Consider the following 22,010-nt stretch of genomic DNA (forward strand, 5'->3'; position numbering starts at 1 on the left):
TCTTTTAGTAAAATTTTGTAGTTTCTTAATATATATAGTTTTTAGGTTAAGTATTTTGTGGTGGATTTTATTTGCTGCTATTGCGAGTGGAGGTTTTTTCTATGTCCTTCTAATTGTTTATTACTAGTATACAGAATAGCTGTTGAGTTGTGGATATTTATCTTTTATCCAGTTGCTACATTGAAATTTATTTTTAATCTTTTTTGCTTTTCATTTTGTTTTTTCATTTTGGTAGCTAACCTTAATCATCTATAAATAATAATTTTGTCTCTTTTCTAGTAGCTACTATTGTTGTACACTATACCAGTGAGAATTTTGGGACCAGTGGTAAATGATGATGTTTCTTGTTTGGCTCCTGATTTCAGTGAGAATGCCTCAGGTGGTATTTCACTGTTAATGACATTATTGCTTGTTGATTTGACAGGGTTTTTTTTTTTAATTAAGAAACTGCATTTATTTCAAGTTTGCGTTTTTAAAAATTATGAATGTATACTGAATTTTAGCAAATGTCTTTTTGGTATTTATGGAGATGATTTTATTCTTCCTTATTTGACCAATTGGTACACTGTATTGTACTAATTTCCTAAAATTAAACTGTCCCTTGTTTATCCATTATTCAACAAATATTTGTTGAGTGCCTTCTATTTGTCAGGCACTTTTGTAAGTGCAGAATCAGTACAGAACGACAAAGATAAAGTTGCTGCTCCTACTTTGGTTCTTGCTTCTGTGCAATTCAGTACTAGTGTCACACAGATACGTATAATTCAATCATTCATTCTATAAAAATATGACTATCTTTTATGTGCCAGGAACTACGCTAGGCTCTAGGGATATAGCAGAAAGCAGTACAGTCATGTTACTTTAAGGATTTTAATATAGGAAACAGACTTTAAACTGATAAGGTATAGATAATTGTAGTTTTGTTTGTTTGTTTGTTTGTTTGAGATGGAGTCTTGCTCTGTCGTCCGGGCTGGAGTGCAGTGGTGCCATCTTGACTCACTGCAAGCGCCGCCTCCCAGGTTCACACCATTCTCCTGCCTCAGCCTCCCAAGTAGCTGGGACTATAGGTGCCTGCCACCACGCCTGGCTAATTTTTTGTGTTTTTAGTGGAGACAGGATTTCAACATGTTAGTCAGGATGGTCTCGATTTCCTGACCTCATGATCTGCCCGCCTCGGCCTCCCAAAGTGCTGGGATTACAGGCATGAGCCACCATGCCCGGCCCGGATAATTGTAGTTTTAATAAATGCTCTTGAGGAAAAGTACTAAGAGTTTATGAGAGGAGTAAGTATATTAGGAGGGTGGTCAGGGAAGACCTCTTCGAAGAATTGACATTTAAATTGAGACCAGAGGGGCTAAGTAAGAGGCAGGTTAAGATGGGAGAGAGAAGAATTTACCAGGTAAAGGGAATCACAAGGCTCCAGGCTGGGAAGTAGCTTGACACTTTCTTTGAAGTGATAGAAGACCAGGGGGCCTAAAACAGGTCTTGGGCACCAAGGTAAGAAAAACAGGCTGGGGGCAGATCTGGCAGGATCTTGTAAGCCTTGTATTAAATCTGAATTTTGAGATTTCAAAAATGAGAATCATCTGAAGGATTTTATGCTGGGTTGTCATCATTTGCATGGAAGCAGAGAGACCAGTTAGGAGGCTGTTCTGTAGTATAAGCTAGAGAGTGTGGTGGCATTAGTAACGAAGAGAAGCAGTCAGACTTGATAGATGTTTTTGGAGGTAAAATCCATAGGAATTGGTTTGGGTGTAAGAGGTGAGAGGAAGTGTCAAGGATGAATCTCGGGTTTCTGACATGAGTGTGGATGATGGTACCATTTGCAGAAATAAGAATACTGCAGAAAGAATGAGTTTTCCTCAAGGAGGAAGGGTCATGAATTTAGTTTTAGTCATGTTTAGTTTGAGATTTTTTTTTTTTTGAGATGGAGCCTCGCTCTTGTCGCCCAGGCTGGAGGGCAGTGGCGCAATCTCAGCTCACTGCAACCTCCACCTCCTGGGTTCAAGCTATTCCCCTGCCTCAGCCTCCTGAGTAGCTGGGATTACAGGCACCCGCCACCATGCCCAGCTGATTTTTGTACTTTCAGTAGAGATGGGGTTTCACCTTATTGGCCAGGCTGGTCTGGAACTCCTGACCTCAAGTGATCTGCCCACCTCGGTCTTCCAAAGTGCTGGGCGTGAGCCACCTCACCCGGCTGAGATTTTTTTTGAGACACTTGAGTGTAGATGATAAATTGGCAAGTGAATGTATGCATCTGAATCTCAGAAGAAAGTTGTCTGGGTCACTAGCACGTAGATGATATTCAAAATCATAAGAGATGATGTGATTGTGTGTGGACTATGCTATCCAATACAGTAGCCACTGGCTACATGTGCCTATTTAAAATAATTAGAAATAAGATGAGAAATTCAGTCCCTCAGCTGCAGTAGTCACATATCAAGTTGTTAGCCACCATATCGGACAGCACAGTATAAAGCATGCTCATAGTCACAGAAAGTCCCATTGGACAATACTGGTATAGAATGAGAAAAAAGATTTATGTTTGAACTTGAGGAACTTCACTTTTAAATGTTAGATAGAGGAAGAGATACTTCACAAAGGGCACTCAAAATTAGTGATGAGAGAGAAACTAAATGAGTATGGTATCATAGAAGCTTTTGGAAGAGATTATATCAAGCCCTGATTAACTGTTGATTTCTGCTAATAGGTCTAATAAGATGACTGAAGAATATCCATGGGATGGAGGTTATTGGTGAACTTAAAGCAATTTCAGATAAGTAGTGGGTATGGAAGTCATATTGGAATGGATTCAAGTGAGAAATGGGAGGTCTGTGACTGTGTGTCTTTTAAAGAAACATAACTGGAGGGGAATATAGAGATGGACTGGAATTGGAGGGAAATCTGAGATCCAGGAGGATTTTTGTTTTTCAGATGAGAAGGACTTAGAACACGATTATATGCTAATGTGGAGGAGCTAGTGAAAGGGAAAGCGTTAAGGATATGGGGGTGTGTCTAGGGATTAGTTGTGAGTAAGATTACTGAGAGAATCAGAGGGGTTGTAATTCAAAGTGAAGGAGGCTTGATAGGAGGGATCTTCTTCCTTGTATCAGTAGGGAAAGGATGAGATGAGTACAAATACAGATAAGTTTCCATGTGATAGCTTTATTTTTTCTCTGAAGTATGAGCTGAAGCATTCTGTTTAAGAGGGCTCAAGAAGATGGGGGATCCAAATTTTGAGGATAAATGAGTAGGTGCGAAACCGTTGTTTCAGATAGTAGTTGGACACTGATTGTAGGAACTTAGGTTGCTTCCTATGATAGAGGACCCAGTTGAGATTGGCAATCAGGAATGTATAATGATAGCCATCTGGTTGTGGGTGTGCATATTTACCCCCTCTGGTTGTTCAGGTATAAGTACAGAAAGGCAATTAGTTGGATTTCTGAGGGTTGGTATTTAGCCAGGTAGGTGCCACGGAAGAACAGAGAGGTAAGGCAGTTCTGGGTTTTTGCAAGAGTGTAATGATGGCATCTGTTTGATAAAAGGGGAAGTGAGAGCCAGAAGGGGCTGACGGGTAGTAAGAAAACGGAGAAATCAATGGGCTGGAGGTTCCCATCAGGCTAAAAAAAAAAAAACAGTTACAGTGGGGATAATGAGCAAGTAAGTTGGAAGGAGTAACATGTCAGGGTGGGATATTTGAATTAGAGGTTTATGAAGTGGTGGTGTTTCTATGATGACAAAATCCAGGGTATAACTGAGAGGGTCCCAGTAGCAACTGAGGAAGTGGTGGCTGAGGTGGAGGGGGAATGTCATTGGATGAGGAAGTTGAAGGTGTTGACTGGGTTTTCTGTGCTAATTTTAAAGGGACCCAAAATTGATGGCAGGATGGTGCATGATCTTATAGAGGAAAGGGAGGAAACGGTAGATCCCAATGGATGAGCTTCAAAGGAGAAAGGATTTTGACTGAGGGAGAAGGAGAAAGAGTAGTCTGGTGGTGTTATTAGGACAAAGACACCAACTCAAAATTACTTCAGGTGTGAGAGAATATAAACAGACTCCATCAAGAGGGTTAGGCCGGGCACAGTGGCTCATGCCTGTAATCCCAGCACTTTGGGAGGCCAAGGTGGGCGGATCACGAGGTCGGGAGTTTGAGACTAGCCTGGCCAACATGGTGAAACCGCGTCTCTACTAAAAATACAAAAATTAGCTGGGTGTGGTGGTGTGTGCCTGTAATCCCAGCTACTCAGGAAGCTGAGGCAGGAGAATCGCATGAACCTGGGAGGTGGAGGTTGCAGTGAACCGAGGTAACGACATTGCACTCCAGCCTGGGCAATAGAGACTCCTTCTCAAAAAAAATAAATAAATAAATAAATAAATAAGTAAATAAATAAATAAATAAATAAAAATAAGAAGAGGGTTGTAGGAGAAGTGCTCCTCCTAGGGACCAGCCAGTTTTGCAGTTGACTGTGAATTTTAATGTGGACCTATGGTCAGATCACTCGGAAACTACGAGTGCCTGGGCTTCACCTCCAGAGGTTCTGTTTTAATTGTCCTGGAGTGGGGCCTGGGTTCAATATTGTTTTTAAAGTGCCTCTGGTGGCCAGGCACAGTGGCTCACGCCCGTAATCCCAGCACTTTGGGAGGCCAAGGTGGGCGGATCACAAGGTCAGGAGTTCGAGACCAGCCTGACCAACATGGTGAAACCCAATCTCTACTAAAAATACAAAAATTAGCTGGACATGGTGGCGGGCACCTGTAATCCCAGCTACTCAGGAGGCTGAGGCAGGAGAATTGCTTGAACCCGTGGGACAATGTTGCAGTGAGCCGAGATCACACCACTGTGTTCCAGCCTGGGCAACAGAGCGAGACTCCATCTCAAAAAATAAATAAAAACAAAAATAAAGTGCCTCTGGTAATTTTAATGCATGCATAGTTGAGAACTACTGAGAGATGCAGAGAATATTCAGATGAAGTTGAGGATGTAGGAGTGTTTGCAGATCACAGAGGTCCAGAAGGTTTTAGGACGGACAAGAAGAGTAGAAGGTTGAGTCTTGAGGTAATTTGTTCTCTTAGGCAACATGGTGAGGGAGCATCAAGTGTTATTTTGTAAGCAATTTCTGGAATCTTCTGGCCCATTAAATAGGTCAGTTATATATTTGCTAAAATATGTCTTTCAAGAATTGTGTGTTTGTGTGTGTGTGAGATAATAAGGGTTTTTGTTCTAAATTTATGTCAGATAGAAACTACTCTTTTAAAACCACATTTAGTATAAATAATCTGAGAAAGAAAGGACTTGTTAGGCCCTGAAGGAGTTTTCCCTATATCTTCATGGCTGCTATAATTGACAGTTTTTTCCTTCCCTCCCTTTTTTCCTCTCTACAGTGGCACCCTCATTAATTTTCTTATCCGTAGTCTATTTGGGTGCCTTCTTTCACATTTTTCTCCATTTTTATCTCTTTTCTTCTAATTAATTATTTTATTTTCCTTTTTGTAACTCATTTTACAAAGACAGAAAGAAGAAGAAATGCAGAGGACAAAAAGCCAAAGGTTCAGAAGTGGATTTCCACCATAAAAAACTAGGATTTTTGTTTCATTTTCTCATGTATTTGTTATTTACATGTGGTAAAGAGTCCAGTTCATCAGTCATTAAATACTTTCTGTCTGTGAAGTCTGATGTTACTGTCACCAGTAGAGTGACCAGCAAGCCTTATTTGCCTGGGACTTTCCCAGTCTTAGCATTGGAAGTCCTAAGTCCTAGGAAGCCTCTGAGTGCCATACAATGCTGGGACAGTTGGTCACCCTAGACTCCTGAAAGTGCTGGGTTCCCTGTATGTGCACCCTGCATGTGTACCCTGCCTCTTGCCCTTAAGGAGCTTGTAGTTTCCAGAGGCATGAGAAAACAATGTATGTAATAAATCAGTTACAATAAGAATAGAAACAAGTACATAGGTTTCCTGGATCACCACATCCAAACAGTTGATATAGATGATAACTATAGGGCATCAGAAAAGGGGAGACAATATGTTATATACATAAGAAATTAAAGCCCTAGCTAACTTTGCTTCTAATTGTCCTAGTTTCCAATTGGCTGTACTTGAACCAAACCACTTCTGAGCATAGGTCATTATATTGTTCTTGTATGTTTATTCAAGACATACATTTTAAACTTGAGGTAATGAGTTGTAGATGCCTCTTTTCAGAATACTTCAAACCAGTATCACTATTTTTAAGTTATTTTGTAAATTTAATCTGTACTTACGGACAAACCATCCTACTTCTTTTATTCCCTTCGTGCTTCAGATACTCGGACAGTGTGATCTGGACTTGAAATGGTAGGAATTTCCAGCTAAGGAATGGGAGGGAGGGTGATTGAGGAATTTACCTTTTGCTGGAATTTGAAGGTCCCTGCTTTGATGTCTGAGAGATAGATCAGAACGCAGGAAAGTATGATTTTAGTATGTGTCATATCCTTAGATCGGGCTGCTCATGGACACAGTTCATCAGCCTTAGGAGTTCTCACTTCCCTTAGGGTTCCCTCTCTGCATCACCCCTTCCACCACCGTCATACTGACTCTCTTGATCTTGTATGTGTGCTTCCTATATTAGAGATCTGGAATATTTGTGATCTGGACCTTCTTCTATTAACCTGATAAGTTGAGAATATGATCCCAGTAAAACATTTTATCCCATAGCAGTATATGTATGGATTTCAATTCTTTTTAGGTGGCTGCAAAATTCGGGTTCAGGGGGACTGGATCAGAGAGCGCCGCTTTGAAATCCCTGATGAGGAACACTGTTTGAAGTTCCTCTCAGCTGTCCTTGCTGCTCAGAAAGGTAACTCAAGACTCAGCGATTTTCTTTCTTCTATTTCAACGGGAGTGGAATTCTGACATGCTGATACAGAGGAAAGTGGCCATTGGCAAAATACCTCACCCTTTAAGCCCTGATAGCTGATTTTTTTTTTCTTCAGGAGTGAACACAGGGATAGGTTAGGGAGAAAATCTGCCCAGCTTTAAGGACACTAGGCAAGTTTTCAGAATATTCAGTGTCATGGCAAGAACAGCTTACCATAGACTATAATTCTCCTTCTGCCCCTAGATGACCCCAGAGCTGCCCTCATTTCCTTAGTTTCTTCCACTGTATCCAAAAATGGTGCTGGCCCCGGCATATAAGGAATGTTGAAAGAATGGCTTTTGGCTATAGTACATTCTACTCAATGAAAGACTTCCCAGTTTCTGACCATGAACCTTATCTCTCTAGCTCAGTCACAACTTCTTGTTCCAGAGCAAAAGGACTCATCTAGCTGGTACCAGAAATTAGACACTAAGGACAAACCTTCTGTTTTTTCAGGTACTAAAAAGTTCCTGGTTTCCTTGTTGCTATGGTCATTGCAGAGTCAGTAGATTTTTGTCAGGCCAAATATGGTGATGTAGATTAAAGCCAATGTCAGACACATTCTCCTGCAGAGTAGTTTTATCAAGTCCAGGCCCACTGACCATGTTCACTCCTTATCCTTTCTGTAGCATGGTAGCTGTTCAGGAGCCAGCTTAGCAGGGCGGTAGAAAGTACAAGCTCGAGAGCCAGACAGCCTGGATTTGAATCCCAAGTAAAGGACTTACTAGTTGTACAACCTTCATCAAGTTACTCAACAACTCTGAACTTCCATTTTCCTTTCTGTAATATGGGAAGATTTTTAATAGTACTTCTTGGGGTTTTTATGATGATTAAGTGAGATAATGATATATTCTCTTACTCTCAACCAGGGATTGTGCTCAGTCTTCAATAAATGTTAGCTATTACTAGTCTGTTCCAAGTTCTTATAAACTTCTATTCTAATTAGTACATCAGTGCTTCAGGGATAGGTGTGCTTCTTCGAACTCCAATCCAAGTAGTTTCTACCCTTATGATAGTTTTCTGTTTAGTAATACCACTGATCAAATTGTGATCAAATCAAAGCCCTGTTACCCTGGATATGTTGGATGTTAGATTTTTTCCACGTTTGACTTTGGGGTCTGTGTCTTTCAGGGCTTCTTGGATTTGAAGACAATTTTTCTTCCATGAATTTGGACAAGAAAATAAATTCACAAAATCAGCCTACTGGGATTCATCGGGAACCCCCACCTCCACCCTCTTCAGTGAATAAAATGTAAGTCCCATGTGAAAACATATTTCCCTTGTAGGAGAATTATAGTTTAAACAATTTTACTTTTGAATATCTCATTTATTTGCTAGGCTTCCACGTGAAAAAGAAGCTTCTAACAAGGAGCAGCCCAAAGTGACCAACACCATGCGGAAGCTCTTTGTACCAAATACCCAATCTGGGCAGCGGGAGGGTCTCATCAAACATATCCTGGCGAAGCGAGAGAAAGAATATGTCAACATTCAGACTTTCAGGTTAGTGTCTCTTTTGCTTCCTGAGTCTAAAAATTTAGTATATATAACAGACAGTGGCCTGTTGATATTTAAGACATTAGCCTAATTAAGAATCAAAATATGATAAAAAGGAATGGTTGCCTGTTTCAAGCTCCTGTCTCTATGCTGGCCAATAACATGCATATCAGAAATAATGCAGATGCTACAGTTTCCCTTGGATTTTCTTTTCTTTTCTTTTTTTCTTTTTTTTTTTTTTTTTTTGTGAGTCAGGGTCTCTCTTTGTCACCCAGGCTGGAGAGCAGATCATGGCTCATTGTAGCCTCAACCTCTCAGTCCTAAGCAATCCTCCCACCCCAGCCCTGCAAGTAGGTGGGACTACAGGTGCACACCACCACATCCAGCTAATTTTTGTATTTTTTATAGAGACTGGGTTTCACCATGTTGCCCAAGCTGGTCTCAAATTCCTGAGCTCAGGCAATCCACCCGCCTCGGCCTCACAAAGTGTTAGGATTACAGGCCTGAGCCACCATGCTTGGCCTTCCCTTGGATTTTCTAACTACTAATAATGCCATGTCTACTAATGTCTCTATTGAGTCCTAGAGAACCAAATCAAGGTCACATGTACTAGAGAATTTTCCCCTAGCACATTCCATAAGCAAGCGTGTTTATATATCTGGCCTGTTAAGTTTTTTGTTTTCAGCCAGTATTAGAAAATTAAAGTCCATCATTACCACTAGCTCTTAACTTACTTACTTTGGTAAATAAAGAAAGTTTCACCCAGTCCTCTTGATTGGGAGGTCTATCTTGGATTCTTTCATCTGTATTATTATTTATTTCATCTTTACTTGTTGACATCTTCTTTTCTGGACCTGTGTATATATGCTGCATGTGAGATACCATGTGGCGTGTATCGCCAGTGCATGAAGCAACACCACCTTTCTTTGTTATTCATGAGCAGAATGTACCCTTCTAGTCCAAGATTCTAGTCCCATCTGCTATCCTGTCATACCTCATTTATTCTAATTCAGTCATAACTATATCACTATGCTAAAACTTCCAGTTCCTCATATTCCCCACTATGCTTATATTTGTGTGTAAACAGTTAAGATAGTCATGAGTTTTCCCTTCTGCTTTCCCCCTTAATACTATGTCTGCCTCATCAGAATTTCCTACACAGATGTCCTTGTAATCCTTCAGGAAGTGAGTTTCTGGAGTCAACTATAGCCCCTTATAGAACATTTATCCATATTTGACTAGCTTACAGCATGAAGATACCTCTTTTCCATCCATAAGCTCTCCTTTCAAGTAGGAGTTTGGATGGAGCTTAATTGAAAGGAAATGTGGTATAGCAATTACCTTTGCATTTTTTAAAAATAAAGACTTGGTTTCCTTCTGTAGTTTTACTTAATGTAAAATTTAGAGAAAATAAGCCCACTGCCTTTGTGTTCTAGATGCAAAAGATCTTTCTTACATATGTGGCAAAACATTTTGAGGAATTATGTTAGCATATTGTGAACATACCTTTGTATGGAAGCGAGAAGAAAGACCTTCTGTTGGTTTATACTTGATCTTTGTTTTCAAATTATCTTTTTATATTATGTATTAGATTTTTTGTTGGAACTTGGAATGTGAATGGCCAGTCTCCAGATAGCGGGTTAGAACCTTGGCTGAACTGTGATCCCAATCCTCCTGATATCTACTGCATTGGGTAAAGAACACTTCTGGAATTTCCTTTTGGCTATATGTTTGGTGTTCGTTTACATGATGTTTTGCCTTTTTTAAAAAAGACTGGTAAAACCTACTGTAGACTATACACGGGAGTTAACTTGCGGGTCAAATTTGTGAGAACAGAAAGGAACAGATACCTAAAATGGTGTAAGGAAGCATCTAATTTTCTTGAAACCCATAGGAATCTATATATTCTGCATAGAAACTAAGACTTGAGGTCAGTTCCAACAGTGACAGTTTCTAGGATATAAGAGCAAAGCTCTACTGTTATCCTCTGTGGGAGGTATTTTGATTTATTTTTTGCATAGCTTATGAATGTACTTGTGGGAATTCTTTAGAAAAGAAAGCTACTTGTTCTTACTGATAACCTGGGTGAACAGAGCAGTTCTATAAAATTTATCTCTCTCCCATCTTTTTTTCATCTAATGTTTCAACATATGGGACAGGAGGTAGCCAGAGATAATTATGGGATATGTATAGATCTCACATCCCTTTTTTCCTCAGATTCCAAGAACTGGACTTGAGCACAGAAGCCTTTTTCTACTTTGAATCTGTGAAGGAACAAGAATGGTCCATGGCTGTAGAGAGAGGTTTGCATTCCAAAGCCAAGTATAAGAAAGTAAGCGGCATTTAATTATCTTTTTAAGTATATGACTAAATAGGGCTCACCGGGAGTTACTCCATTATCTACAACTTGTTCCAAAAGAATAGTTTAATTGAATTCTTCTCTGTGTGTAATACTGGGATAGGGCAGATTGATTATTCATCCTTATTTCCTAGAAAAAAAAATGCCTAAGCTTTCTGATACTATATTTTCATTGCTTAGATAGCTTTTAGGGGAAAAAAAAGAATTTTATTATTCTTATATCAATACTTAGTTTGAAATAATTACATATAAGATTTCTGATTTATGCAATAAAACTTGAAGATTTAGATTACTCACTGACATGGTCAGAATTGAATGCTTTACAGAAAAGCAATATGAAACGTGGGCGCATGGTGCATGTGTTGCAATCAGAGCAAGAATAGAAGTGGTGTGGAATTTGAACGAGTTCTAAACTTGGTTTTAAGTTAAGAGGAGAGTCGACTTTAGCAAGATGGGCCAATTTGTTTGTCTTTAGAAGGTATGTGGTAGAGGCATGTAGCTACCAGAAGAGTTAATTACAGGGCTATCATACTAAGCTCTCTAAAAGAAGTAATGTGAGTAATTTTTCTCTACATCTTCTAACAGTTTATATAGGTAATAAAACTCCTGGGGATGTTATTCCTCTCATATAGGTCCCTGACTAAGGCATATCTCAGACGTATTTCTAGCTGTAGTTCACAAGTTAAAAATAGGTGAAGTAAAAAGGATTGCTGTCTGGTTGATTTCAATTTCTTAGAAAATTAGACATCAGAAACTAGGAAGGAAAGGTGGAAGGAACAACCTGGGATAGTGGCTTTATTATTTGAACTTTTAATGCTGCTTACTCCTGGTAGGCTAACAAGTGATTAAAAGAATAGATCTAGAGCTGAAAGTACTCATTGTCCCTCCAGGCTTTTAACTCTTATTGGTCAGTGCCAGATTAGAGCCTCCCCAGAGAATATTGGTTTCCACTTGATGGGGTCCACTGAGAAATTAGAGGATATGAAGTCAGATTTGGGCACTGGTATATCATCTTGATGGAAAATTAGTCGTGGGACATTAGAAATGTGGCAAAGATTGGTATTAACATTAACCTTTTATAACTCCCTGGAACTCATAGGTTCAACTGGTGCGCCTTGTTGGGATGATGCTTCTTATATTTGCCAGAAAGGATCAGTGTCGATATATTCGTGATATTGCTACAGAAACAGTTGGAACTGGAATCATGGGGAAAATGGTGAGTTACTTTGGAAATGAGCTTGATTATTATTCATGTTCACGTAAAGTTCGGTTGCTAGTTCTGTGTACTAATTGAATAATTACTCTTGCTAACAGGGAAACAAAGGTGGGGTAGCTGTGAGATTTGTATTTCACAACACCACCTTTTGCATTGTCAATTCCCATCTGGCTGCCCACGTGGAGGACTTTGAGAGAAGGAATCAAGATTATAAGGACATTTGTGCGAGAATGAGTTTTGTGGTCCCAAATCAGACCCTTCCGCAATTGAACATCATGAAACATGAGTAAGTGGTTAACTCACCTGTAGCCTTTGAGTAGTGGCTACAGGAGTTTGGATAGTGAAGAGATTAAATGTGGTGAGATACTGTAGAGCTGTGAAGAGTGAAAGATTACCAGTGAGGGATTGGGGTCACAAAGAAGAGAGGGTTTTTGAGTAATAAGAATCATTGAGGCAGAGAAATTAGACTTGATATCAGAGGAAAGGATAGTTCTATTAGTGGGGCACCTAGAATAATGCTGGAGGGTCTGTAGTTGGAGTCAGTTTTTATTGTTTTTATGATAAAATAGAAATATTCATTGCAAATGTAATAAAAGATAAAATTAGAAGTTAAATTTCCTCATTTCTTATTCTCTACCTAGCCAGTCCCTCTCTCCAAAGGAAACCATTCTTAACAGTTGGGTGTGTAACCTTTTAGATCTGTACTGTCTAATATGACAACCAGTAGCCATATATGGCTGTTAGGTACCTGAAAGTGACTGGTCCAAATTAAGATATACTGTATGCATAAACTATATATTGGATTTTAAAGACTTAGGAAAAAGATGTATGATATCTTGATTTCTAAAATATTGATCACATGTTGAAATAATTTGGATATATTGAGTAAAATGAAATTTATTGATATTTTCACTTGTTTTTTTCTTTTTAAATGCAGCTACTAGAAAACTTAAAATTATATTGTGAGGTGCATTATAATTCTATTAAATAGCACTATTCCAGCCTTTTGTCTATTCACATACAAACACACACATAGGTACTTGGTGTATAAGACTGTATTATTCTATTTATTGTGGATTCCTTTCCAAGCCAGTATATATAGATCTACATTATTATTTTTAATGGCTGTGCTTATTAAAAACAGGCAGCAGAGAGAGGTCAGTGAAGAATGAGATTTAATAAGCATAGAAGCAGAGATGTGTTGAGGAGTAGATATGGTGGTGGTAGAAAATGATTAGTTTTAAAGAAATTAATATAGAGAGTAGAGTAATTGGGGAAAGAGGAGGAAAGAGCAGGGATATTCAACTATTTTCCATAATGTCTCAATAATTAGGATCATGTGGAATTCTATTTCACAGTGGTAAAGTCAAGGCCTTAAAATGTATGGTCATGAAGTTGCCATGAAATTCCATAAATTTATTTTCCCAGATTCCATAAATTTCATGTTGCATTTGAGATTGTCAGAATGACCCATTGGGAACTTGAGATCACTCAACAGGAGAGTCCATTTTGATGTGTTAATTGCATTGTCTCCCTTTGTGGGGCTCTCAGCCCATCTAAGGGCCTGTTGCTGTTATTGGGAGCTGAGGATCCCATGGAATGCAGGTCTCCTTCCTGCCTGTAACTTGGGCAATGGTAGACCGATCAGGCTTCACTAGAGAGCCCTGGACCTACTTTTCTTAGTGGGTCCTGCCTGGGAGAGCTGTTACTCAGACCATGCAGAACTTAGTGGAGAGCCTGCAGCACTTCAGGACTCTGAGAGGCAGAAAACATTCAGATTCTCTTCCCCTAAAGACCTGGCTAGCAGCCAGGCAAAATTTTGAAGCTAGTCCAGCAAATAAACTGCATGCTTCTCAGTCCATTAACTCCTTGGCTTCTGAATCCCATACATAATATTTCCCCTTTTCATTCTTCATGTATAGAGTCCTGTTCTCCCACCTATTTTGTAATCCATTGTCTCTCTCAGGTGTTGATAGTAGTTGCCCTCAAAGGATTAGTTACAACTTTAAACCCCTTGTGAGATAGTGGTGAGTGAGCCCTTATCAATAATCTACCCATTTTTCTTCTCTCCATCCTTCTCTGTTTTTTTTATGCTAATCGCTGCTACTTCTGTTCATACATTTTTTTGATCCTTAGTGTTGTCATTTGGTTGGGAGATTTGAATTATAGACTCTGCATGCCTGATGCCAGTGAGGTGAAAAGTCTTATTAATAAGAAAGACCTTCAGAGACTCTTGAAATTCGACCAGGTAAGTAAAGTTTCATTTTATAGGGACTTTCCTAGATGGGAGATGAGATTGTTAGAGTTATGGGAGGTATATCTTACTCTAGGGAGTGATGGAAACGTCTTACTGTCTTGTGAAAACAGTGTGACTAGTGATGCATTGACTACATACAAGATTTGTAGTGCTTTTATTAAGTGTTTGGATGGGAGGAGGGAAGATAACATTAGTGATAAAAAGTAAATACAACATTTATTCAAAACGTCTTTATCATTAAGAGATTTCAGAGATTTGTATAAATGAGTTGGCGAATGGGTGGGGTTAATTGGAGAACACTTCCTGGAGGAAGTGGGCCTTCAGCTATGTTGATGTGGTTTGGCAGATGGAACAGTGAAAACTGTTCTATGATTACTTGGCAGGCTGAGGAACAGCTTGGAGGTAAAAGAGGGAGGCCCTGTGAGGGGAATTGGGAAGCGCAGAAAAGAAATTTGTCCGGGATCAACAGCATAGGCCATGGGCTCATGGGAACTAGATGATAAGTTGAAGCTAGCTGGTATTTAAAACCTGCAGAAAAAGCATTGAGTCGGTAACATTTACATAAAACCTGATATTCAAGAACCTGGTTTCCATATACTTGAAGCAGTAAATTTGCCTCAGAACCTGGCATGTGACTTGAATTTTTACTTCAACATATGGATACTGGCTGCTAAAAGTGAATGCTTCTTATTGAGGGAAGAAAATGTTTTGACTTCATTCGAATAATCTTTAAATCGTTATGAGAGCCTTTTCAACCTTCAGACGTAGCCAACATTCAGGTGATTTGCAGCAGAATGGTTTTTGTAGTGAGCCATTCTTGTCCATGTCTATCTTCACATTGTGGTTGGCTGGCAAATTTCTTTGCTTTTTCTTTCTCTATTCTGCCTCCAAAAGGGGTACATTTAGGATAAATTCTGAGTCTTACGTAACTCTGGTAAAATATTTGAGTGAGGATCTTTCAAAACAATTTGAAACTATTCGCTGAATTTGGTTTGCGGAATTATTCATTCAACATTTGTGTGCTTTTTCTTTAAATTAAAATTATGCTGGGTGGTTTCTGCCCAGCTCCAAGGAACTTACAATTATTCAGATTTCATTTTTCCATTTTACCCTCTGCCACTATTAGCAATAAAAGAATAATGATGTGCTACTAACAAGCATCCTATCTGAGGGTGAGTTTAGATGCTGTGGGAATGCTGAGATTTAATTCATAAGGTATAGAAATTTCATTTATGTACTCTCACTACAGTTGTAAAAGTTGTGGAACTAGATACTTTGAAATGGGAACAGTGGCTTATCAACCTGATTATCTCTTATATTAAGATAGTGCTATCCTGCTTATTTGATGCTTCTTTCTATCTGTAGCTAAATATTCAGCGCACACAGAAAAAAGCTTTTGTTGACTTCAATGAAGGGGAAATCAAGTTCATCCCCACTTATAAGTATGACTCTAAAACAGACCGGTGGGATTCCAGGTAAAGTAATAAGAACCTTCTCACAGAAAAGGTTAAGGCTTGATCTTATTTCTGACCCTCCATATTGGTAAGGGGCTAGGAATTTTTTAGGCCATGCCATAAGCAGATATATAAACCTAATGGCTCAGTGCCTCAGTGCTATTATAGAACAATAAGAGTGTTTCATTCATCTATACTCAAAGGTGAGCCTATCTTAGGGAAGTTATTACTTATATGTCAAGATTGTTGAAGTTTTATGGGCTACCTACAGTGCCTTATTTTTTTCACCTCAGCAGCTTAAATTTTTGCCTTCCTGATTTTGCCTTTGTTTCTTACCTGTTACCTGTTCTGGCTCTTTTTTTTCCCCAAACTACTCAGCTATTTAACTCAGGATACCAGAAGGCAAAAACAAAGCCATGAAAGGTTCTTCTAGCACCAGTAGCTCTCAATCCTTAAAAGACTTTAGAATCCCTTAGAGAACTTCAAAAAATACTGATGCTTGGACCTAATATCTGCCACAGCTGGAGAACACTGAGAACCACTGTTTAGTAGACCCTTTTGATTTCCTAATCATCCTAGTAAAGTGCCCCCAGTAAGTTCTTAGTGACTATTTGTCCTCTACCTACTATCTCTTTCTTTTCTTTTCCTTTCCTTTTTTCTTTTTCTTTTCTTCTTTTTCTTCCTTTTTCTCCTAGCTGGCTGAGCACAGAAACTTGAAAGAGAAAGAATCCCCACGCATGTTCAGCTGTTTTGAACTCTGAGAGTACTGGCATGGGTGGGGAGTCGATATTCGTATGCTCCTAGGTAATTGGCCAGCAAATGAAGTGGCACTGTTAGATCTTGTACACTTTGCCATGTTTGTTTCACTCACCTGACTTTAGAGTCAGCTGCAGAGCTACTGATGAGAAATATCTGTGTCACCTTCTGGATCAGGTGTACAAGGTGTTGCTTGTTTTAATAGAATGATGAATAGGTTCTTTTTCCCTACCCTTGGTATTCTGTGGACTGACATTTGCTCAGACTTGCATGGTTTGATTTTATTTCGTCTCTATTAGAAGATGCTAGACTTGTCCATAAATGTCTGGTTTAAAGGAGAAATCAATACTGTTATTCCTCTCCAAAGATTAAGCCCAGTCTAGGAAGAGAAGATTGGAATTTTAGACTTGATTAGTTATCTATCTGTTGTGAAGTGTTGTTGATGCTCATAGAGTAAAGGAAAAGGAAGTGTTCAAAATATAATCCAAATCTTCTGAGGATATTTTAAGAATGTGCTATTTTCTCCTGTGGTGACATTGTTGAAGATGTGCTCCCAATCTTAACAGAACCATTCATTCATTAGATAGCTATTCATTGAGCACCTACTTTGCACCAGATACCATGCTAGGTTCTAGGAGTTCAGTGGCAAAAAAGCAAATACAGTCCCTTCACAGAGCTTGCAAAATAGTAGGGAAGATGATAGTTAGGGGTTGTTAGGGAAGGAGAAGTACACGGTTCTTTGGGAGCATGTAACAAGAGAGCCTAACCCTGATCTAAACCAGTGTGGTAGGTATTATGTTCTTGTGTGATATGTTCTCTTTATAACTCATTTCTTTACTTACAGTGGGAAATGCCGGGTTCCAGCCTGGTGTGACCGAATTCTTTGGAGAGGAACAAATGTTAATCAGCTTAATTATCGGAGTCACATGGAACTGAAAACCAGTGACCACAAGCCTGTTAGCGCTCTCTTCCATATTGGGGTAAACACTTGTTTGTACATTCATTTATTTGTGTGTTAAGTATCAATTACTAGAGGATTATTTAGACTCAGAACAGATCAGTAATTCAGCAAGCCATAAATGTTCCATAACCAGATAACCATTTGCAGCATTGAGAGGTTAGTGCCCCCAACCCTCCCAAATGCTGTCCGTAGAGCTCTTAATGCTCCAGGCCTTTTAGTGACACAGATGTTTCTCATGCTAGTGGTTAGGTGGTAACTTGAGCTTCCTAAAGTAGGTATGCATAATGAAGAGTTAAAAGCTAAGTTTTATCAGATAGTAAGGAAGGGAAACACCAGGAGAGAGATTCTGGGTGGAAGGGTAGAGACAGCAGGAGCAAAGGCACAGACTGATCAGAATACAACCAACTCTGTATATTGTCTTAAGGGATATAGTGTCATCCCTACACTTATTTTTTCTTTTTTTCTTTTTCTTTTTTTTTTTTTTTTGAGATGGAGTCTTGCCCTATCCTCGGGGCTGGAGTGCAGTGGTGTGATCTCAGCTCACTGCAACCTCCTCTACCCGGGTTCAAGCAATTCCCCTGCATCAGCCTCCCAAAGTGCTGGGATTACAGGCGTGAGCCACCGTGCCCAGTCAATGTTTTCTTTAACTCTGTTCTATCCTGGGCTGCATTAATGGCCGGTTATTTAATTTTCTGTCTGTATTGTGAGTAAAGTTTTTTTTCCCATTGTATTTTTAAACTGTGGGTTATTGGTATGTAGGTTATATCTTGTAATTATGCTGATTTAATTTGTTACAGCCAGTACATTTAGGTTATTTCTTGTGGATTTTCAGATCTACAGCCCTATAATCTGTCAGAATGTATATAGTGCAGTGCTTAGTAGAATGGACTTTGTAGTAGACTTCTGGGATTTGCATCCCAGTTCAACCACTTTCTACCTGTGTAACCATGGACAATTTATGTAACATATTTATGCCTCAGTTTCCTCCTCTATTAAGTGTGGGTAATATTGGTACATATTCATGAAGATTAATGAGTTCAGACATGTGAAGAGCATAATGGGATAGGTTTCTTTCTTCTGTGTGTGTGTTGATTTAGGGGGCTTCTGAGATAGATATCGCCAACCTGTTTTATCCTGCTCCTGTTTTAAGGAAGAAAGACTTTGGGGCTTTTCATTTAAGATCAGAATTAGTTATTGGTCTTAGAATAGATTTTAAATTTTATCAAGACAATCATGACTTTACTTTTGTCCATTTTGAAATTTTAAAATAATAATCATCAATAATAGTAACTGTTCCTCAGATAGCAGCTAGTGGCTGTGTGGCAGGGACTATGTGAGGCAATTTGCACACATCTCATTTACTCCTCACAACAACGCTTTGAGTTAAATACAGTTGATCCTTCAACAACATGGGTTTGAACTGCACAGATCCACTTATACCCAGATTTTTTCAACCAAATGCAGATGGAAAATACAGTATTCACAGGATGTGAAACCCACGTATAAGGAGGGCCAACTGTGGGACTTGAGTATGCGTGAATTTGATTATACACAGGCAGTGCCAGAACCAATCCCCCACAGATCTCAAGGGACAACTGTATTTCCCATTTAACAGATGAGCAGATGGAGAACAGCAAGTTGAAATAACTTATTTAAGAGCATTCAACTAGGAGGAGAGCTGAGATTCCAATCTCAAGTTGGCTTAACTCCCAACTCTGTGCTCTTTCTACTACCCCACAATACCTCTATAATTCTATAGATCTTGATGAAATATACCTTTAGATAACTTCTTTTAGCCCATCTAATTTCTAGTTTGAACTTGCAGGCTGCCCCTTTTTCTTCATTTGAATTCTCTTAATCCATTTTGAGAGGATATCTTTCCTCAAATACTAACCTCTGGTTAGATCAGCTATGTCTGGCTTTTTTGTTTGTATTTCTTTTCAAAACCTTCAGATGTTTTTTGTTTGTTTGTTTGTTTTTTGAGACAGAGTCTCGCTCTGTCACCCAGGTTGGAGTGCAGTGGTGCAATCTTGGCTCACTGCAAGCTCTGCCTCCCGGGTTCACGCCATTCTCTTGCCACAGCCTCCCGAGTAGCTGAGACTACAGGTGGGCACCACTACGCCCAGCTAATTTTTTGTATGTTTAGTAGAGATGGGGTTTTACCGTGTTAGCCAGGATAATCTCCATCTCCTGACCTTGTGATCCGCCCGCCTCAGCCTCCCAAAGTGCTGAGATTACAGGCATGAGCCACCGTGCCCAGCCAACCTTGGGATGTTTTTAATACTCCATACACATTAATGCAGAGCTTCTAGTGGGATATTTACATTTTTTTTCAGGCTTCCTGTGTATTTATGTATATCTTTAATAAAGATCTGCCTTTTGAGTTTTTAATGATTTTTAAATTATACAGCAATGACAAGTGCTTTTAAAAAAATTAAAAGGAAATTTAAGCAGAATTGACAGATAAGGCAGAAGTTCTTCAATCCCTGTTCTGTCTCTTACTCCCAACTTTGCCTAAACCCCCATTCCCCAGCCAGGCCACTACCCTTAGGAGTTTATATCTTTCTAGACCAGTGCTGTCCAATAGCGCTTTCTGTGATGATGGAAATGTCCTGTATCTGTGCTGTCCAGTCCAGTGGCTTCTAGCCGCAGGGGGCTATTGAGTACTTGAAGTGTGGCTAGTGCAACTGAGAACTGAATTTTTAATTTAATTTAATTTAAAGCAATTTAAATTAAAATTTCCTATGTGGCTAGTCACTATTGTACTAGACAGTGCAGTTCTAGACCTTTGTATATGCTTTTTTGTTCACCCATAGACAAAATACTGATTTGTGTGTGTCTCTATATCATAAACGGTCTCATATGTATGTGTTGGTCTGCAACTTGATTTTTTTTTTTAATCAGCAGTGTGTCTTGGAGAACTTCCCATCTTATTACATAAAGACCTAGCTCACTGTACTTTTTTTCAGATTCCCAATTTTGTCAGTAATTTCCTTTACTAAAATGGATGTGTCAGGTTGTGAAATTCTTTGGGGTTTTCCCCCCCTCATTATCCTTGATTTGCCATTAAGTGCTGTGATCATGATAACCCACTGAGAAAAAGTTTGATTTTATTGAGTAATCACCCCATGTTTTGGATTCTTGGGCATGCTATGATTAGAGACTTTAAAAACCACATTTTCACCACCATTGGCACCAATGACTGTTAACAAAGGAGCCAAGTGCACTGTGGCCAATTAATTTCAGAAGACTTTCTGTGGGCTGGCTGAGCTAGAGCTGGGATAGGGTTCCAACATTGCACTTGGTGCTGTGATCTATTGCACTGGTTCTCCGACTTCAGTGGATGTAAGAATTGCTTAGAGAGCTTTAAAAAAAGTGTGGATGCATGTGTCCCCACCCCTAGAGACTGTGATTAGTAGGCCCAGGCAGCTGTGCTTTTAAGACATACTCAAGTTGATTCTGTCACATATCTAGTATATTGGAAGGAGTCTTAAACTAGTCCAGATGTCACCTTTGCTATTAACTGTAGCAGTGAGCAAGTTTGTTGATTGTTTTGTATCTTAATGTTCTCAACTATCAGAACAAAAATATTCCTTGTTTTGGTAGCCTTCCAGGTTGTGAAAATAAAAAGACATGTGCAAAATACTTTTGGAAATTAAAAGTTGCAAAGTTTTGTAAAAGTATAAAATTCATCTTAACCTAATGCTATAGTATGGACCCTGGTGATGGTAAAGTGATTGTTTGATCCTCGGTTCTCTAAGAGTTACAGTTCAAATATGTGAAAAACTTCCCCAGTCTGAGATACTTGACTCAGCTTTGATGTTCTTATTTTCAACACTTTAAAAAATTTTTATTTTACTTTAAGTTATGGGATACAAGTGCAGAATGTATAGGCTTGTTACATAGGTATGTGTGCCATGTTGGTTTGCTGCACCTATCAACCCATCATCTAGGTTTTAAGCCCCACGTGCATTAGCTATTTAACCTTAACGCTCTCCTTCCCCTCGCCCCACTACCTCGAGTGGCCCGGTGTGTGTTGTTCCCCTCCCTATGTCCATGTGTTCTCATTCTTCAACTCCCACCTATGAGTGAGAATATGCGGTGTTTGGTTTTCTGTTCCTGTGTTAGTTTGCTAAGGATGATGGCTTCCAGCTTCATCCATGTCCCTGCAAAGGACATGATTTATTTTTTGAGGTGGAGTCTTGCTCTGTTGCCCAGGCTGGAGTGCAGTGGTGCAATCTTGGCTCACTTCAACCTCCGCCTCCCGGGCTCAAGGGATTCTCCTGCCTCAGCCTCCCAAGTGGCTGGGATTACAGGCACCTACCACCATGCCTGGCTAATTTTTTTTTTTTGTACTTTTAGTAGAGACAGAGTTTCACCGTGTTGGCCAGGGTGGTTTCGAACTCCTGACCTCTAGTGATCCTCCTGCCTTGGCCTCCCACAGTGCTAGGATTACAGGTGTGAGCCACTGTGCCCAGCCTGATCTCATTCCTTTTTATGGCTGTATAGTATTCCATGGTGTATATTTACCACATTTTCTTTATCCAATCCATCATTGACGGGCATTGAGATTGACTCCGTCTCTTTGCTATTGTGAATAGTGCTGCAATGAATATACC

At 39.4% G+C, this 22,010-nt stretch overlaps 1 protein-coding gene across 9 annotated transcripts in view; it reads left to right on the forward strand.

Moving 5' to 3' along the window:
- The window catches only part of OCRL (OCRL inositol polyphosphate-5-phosphatase), a 60,605-nt gene that overhangs the window by 17,341 nt on the left and 21,254 nt on the right, over nucleotides 1-22,010 (forward strand). For 8 of the 9 annotated variants that reach the window (XM_058441571.1, XM_058441572.1, XM_058441566.1 and 5 more), the window contains 11 exons: nucleotides 6,724-6,834; nucleotides 7,261-7,350; nucleotides 8,026-8,146; nucleotides 8,233-8,394; nucleotides 9,980-10,081; nucleotides 10,606-10,720; nucleotides 11,847-11,963; nucleotides 12,062-12,249; nucleotides 14,100-14,211; nucleotides 15,586-15,695; nucleotides 17,275-17,410. In XM_058441571.1, coding sequence (XP_058297554.1) covers nucleotides 8,058-8,146; nucleotides 8,233-8,394; nucleotides 9,980-10,081; nucleotides 10,606-10,720; nucleotides 11,847-11,963; nucleotides 12,062-12,249; nucleotides 14,100-14,211; nucleotides 15,586-15,695; nucleotides 17,275-17,410 — 1,131 coding nt within the window. In that variant the 5' untranslated portion in view covers nucleotides 6,724-6,834; nucleotides 7,261-7,350; nucleotides 8,026-8,057. The remainder of the gene's footprint in view (nucleotides 1-6,723; nucleotides 6,835-7,260; nucleotides 7,351-8,025; nucleotides 8,147-8,232; nucleotides 8,395-9,979; nucleotides 10,082-10,605; nucleotides 10,721-11,846; nucleotides 11,964-12,061; nucleotides 12,250-14,099; nucleotides 14,212-15,585; nucleotides 15,696-17,274; nucleotides 17,411-22,010) is intronic. The other variant, XM_058441568.1, reaches the window with a different exon arrangement.

Source organism: Hylobates moloch, unplaced genomic scaffold (genome assembly GCF_009828535.3).
Source record: "Hylobates moloch isolate HMO894 unplaced genomic scaffold, HMol_V3 SCAFFOLD_7, whole genome shotgun sequence".
NCBI classification, from domain to species: domain Eukaryota; kingdom Metazoa; phylum Chordata; class Mammalia; order Primates; family Hylobatidae; genus Hylobates; species Hylobates moloch.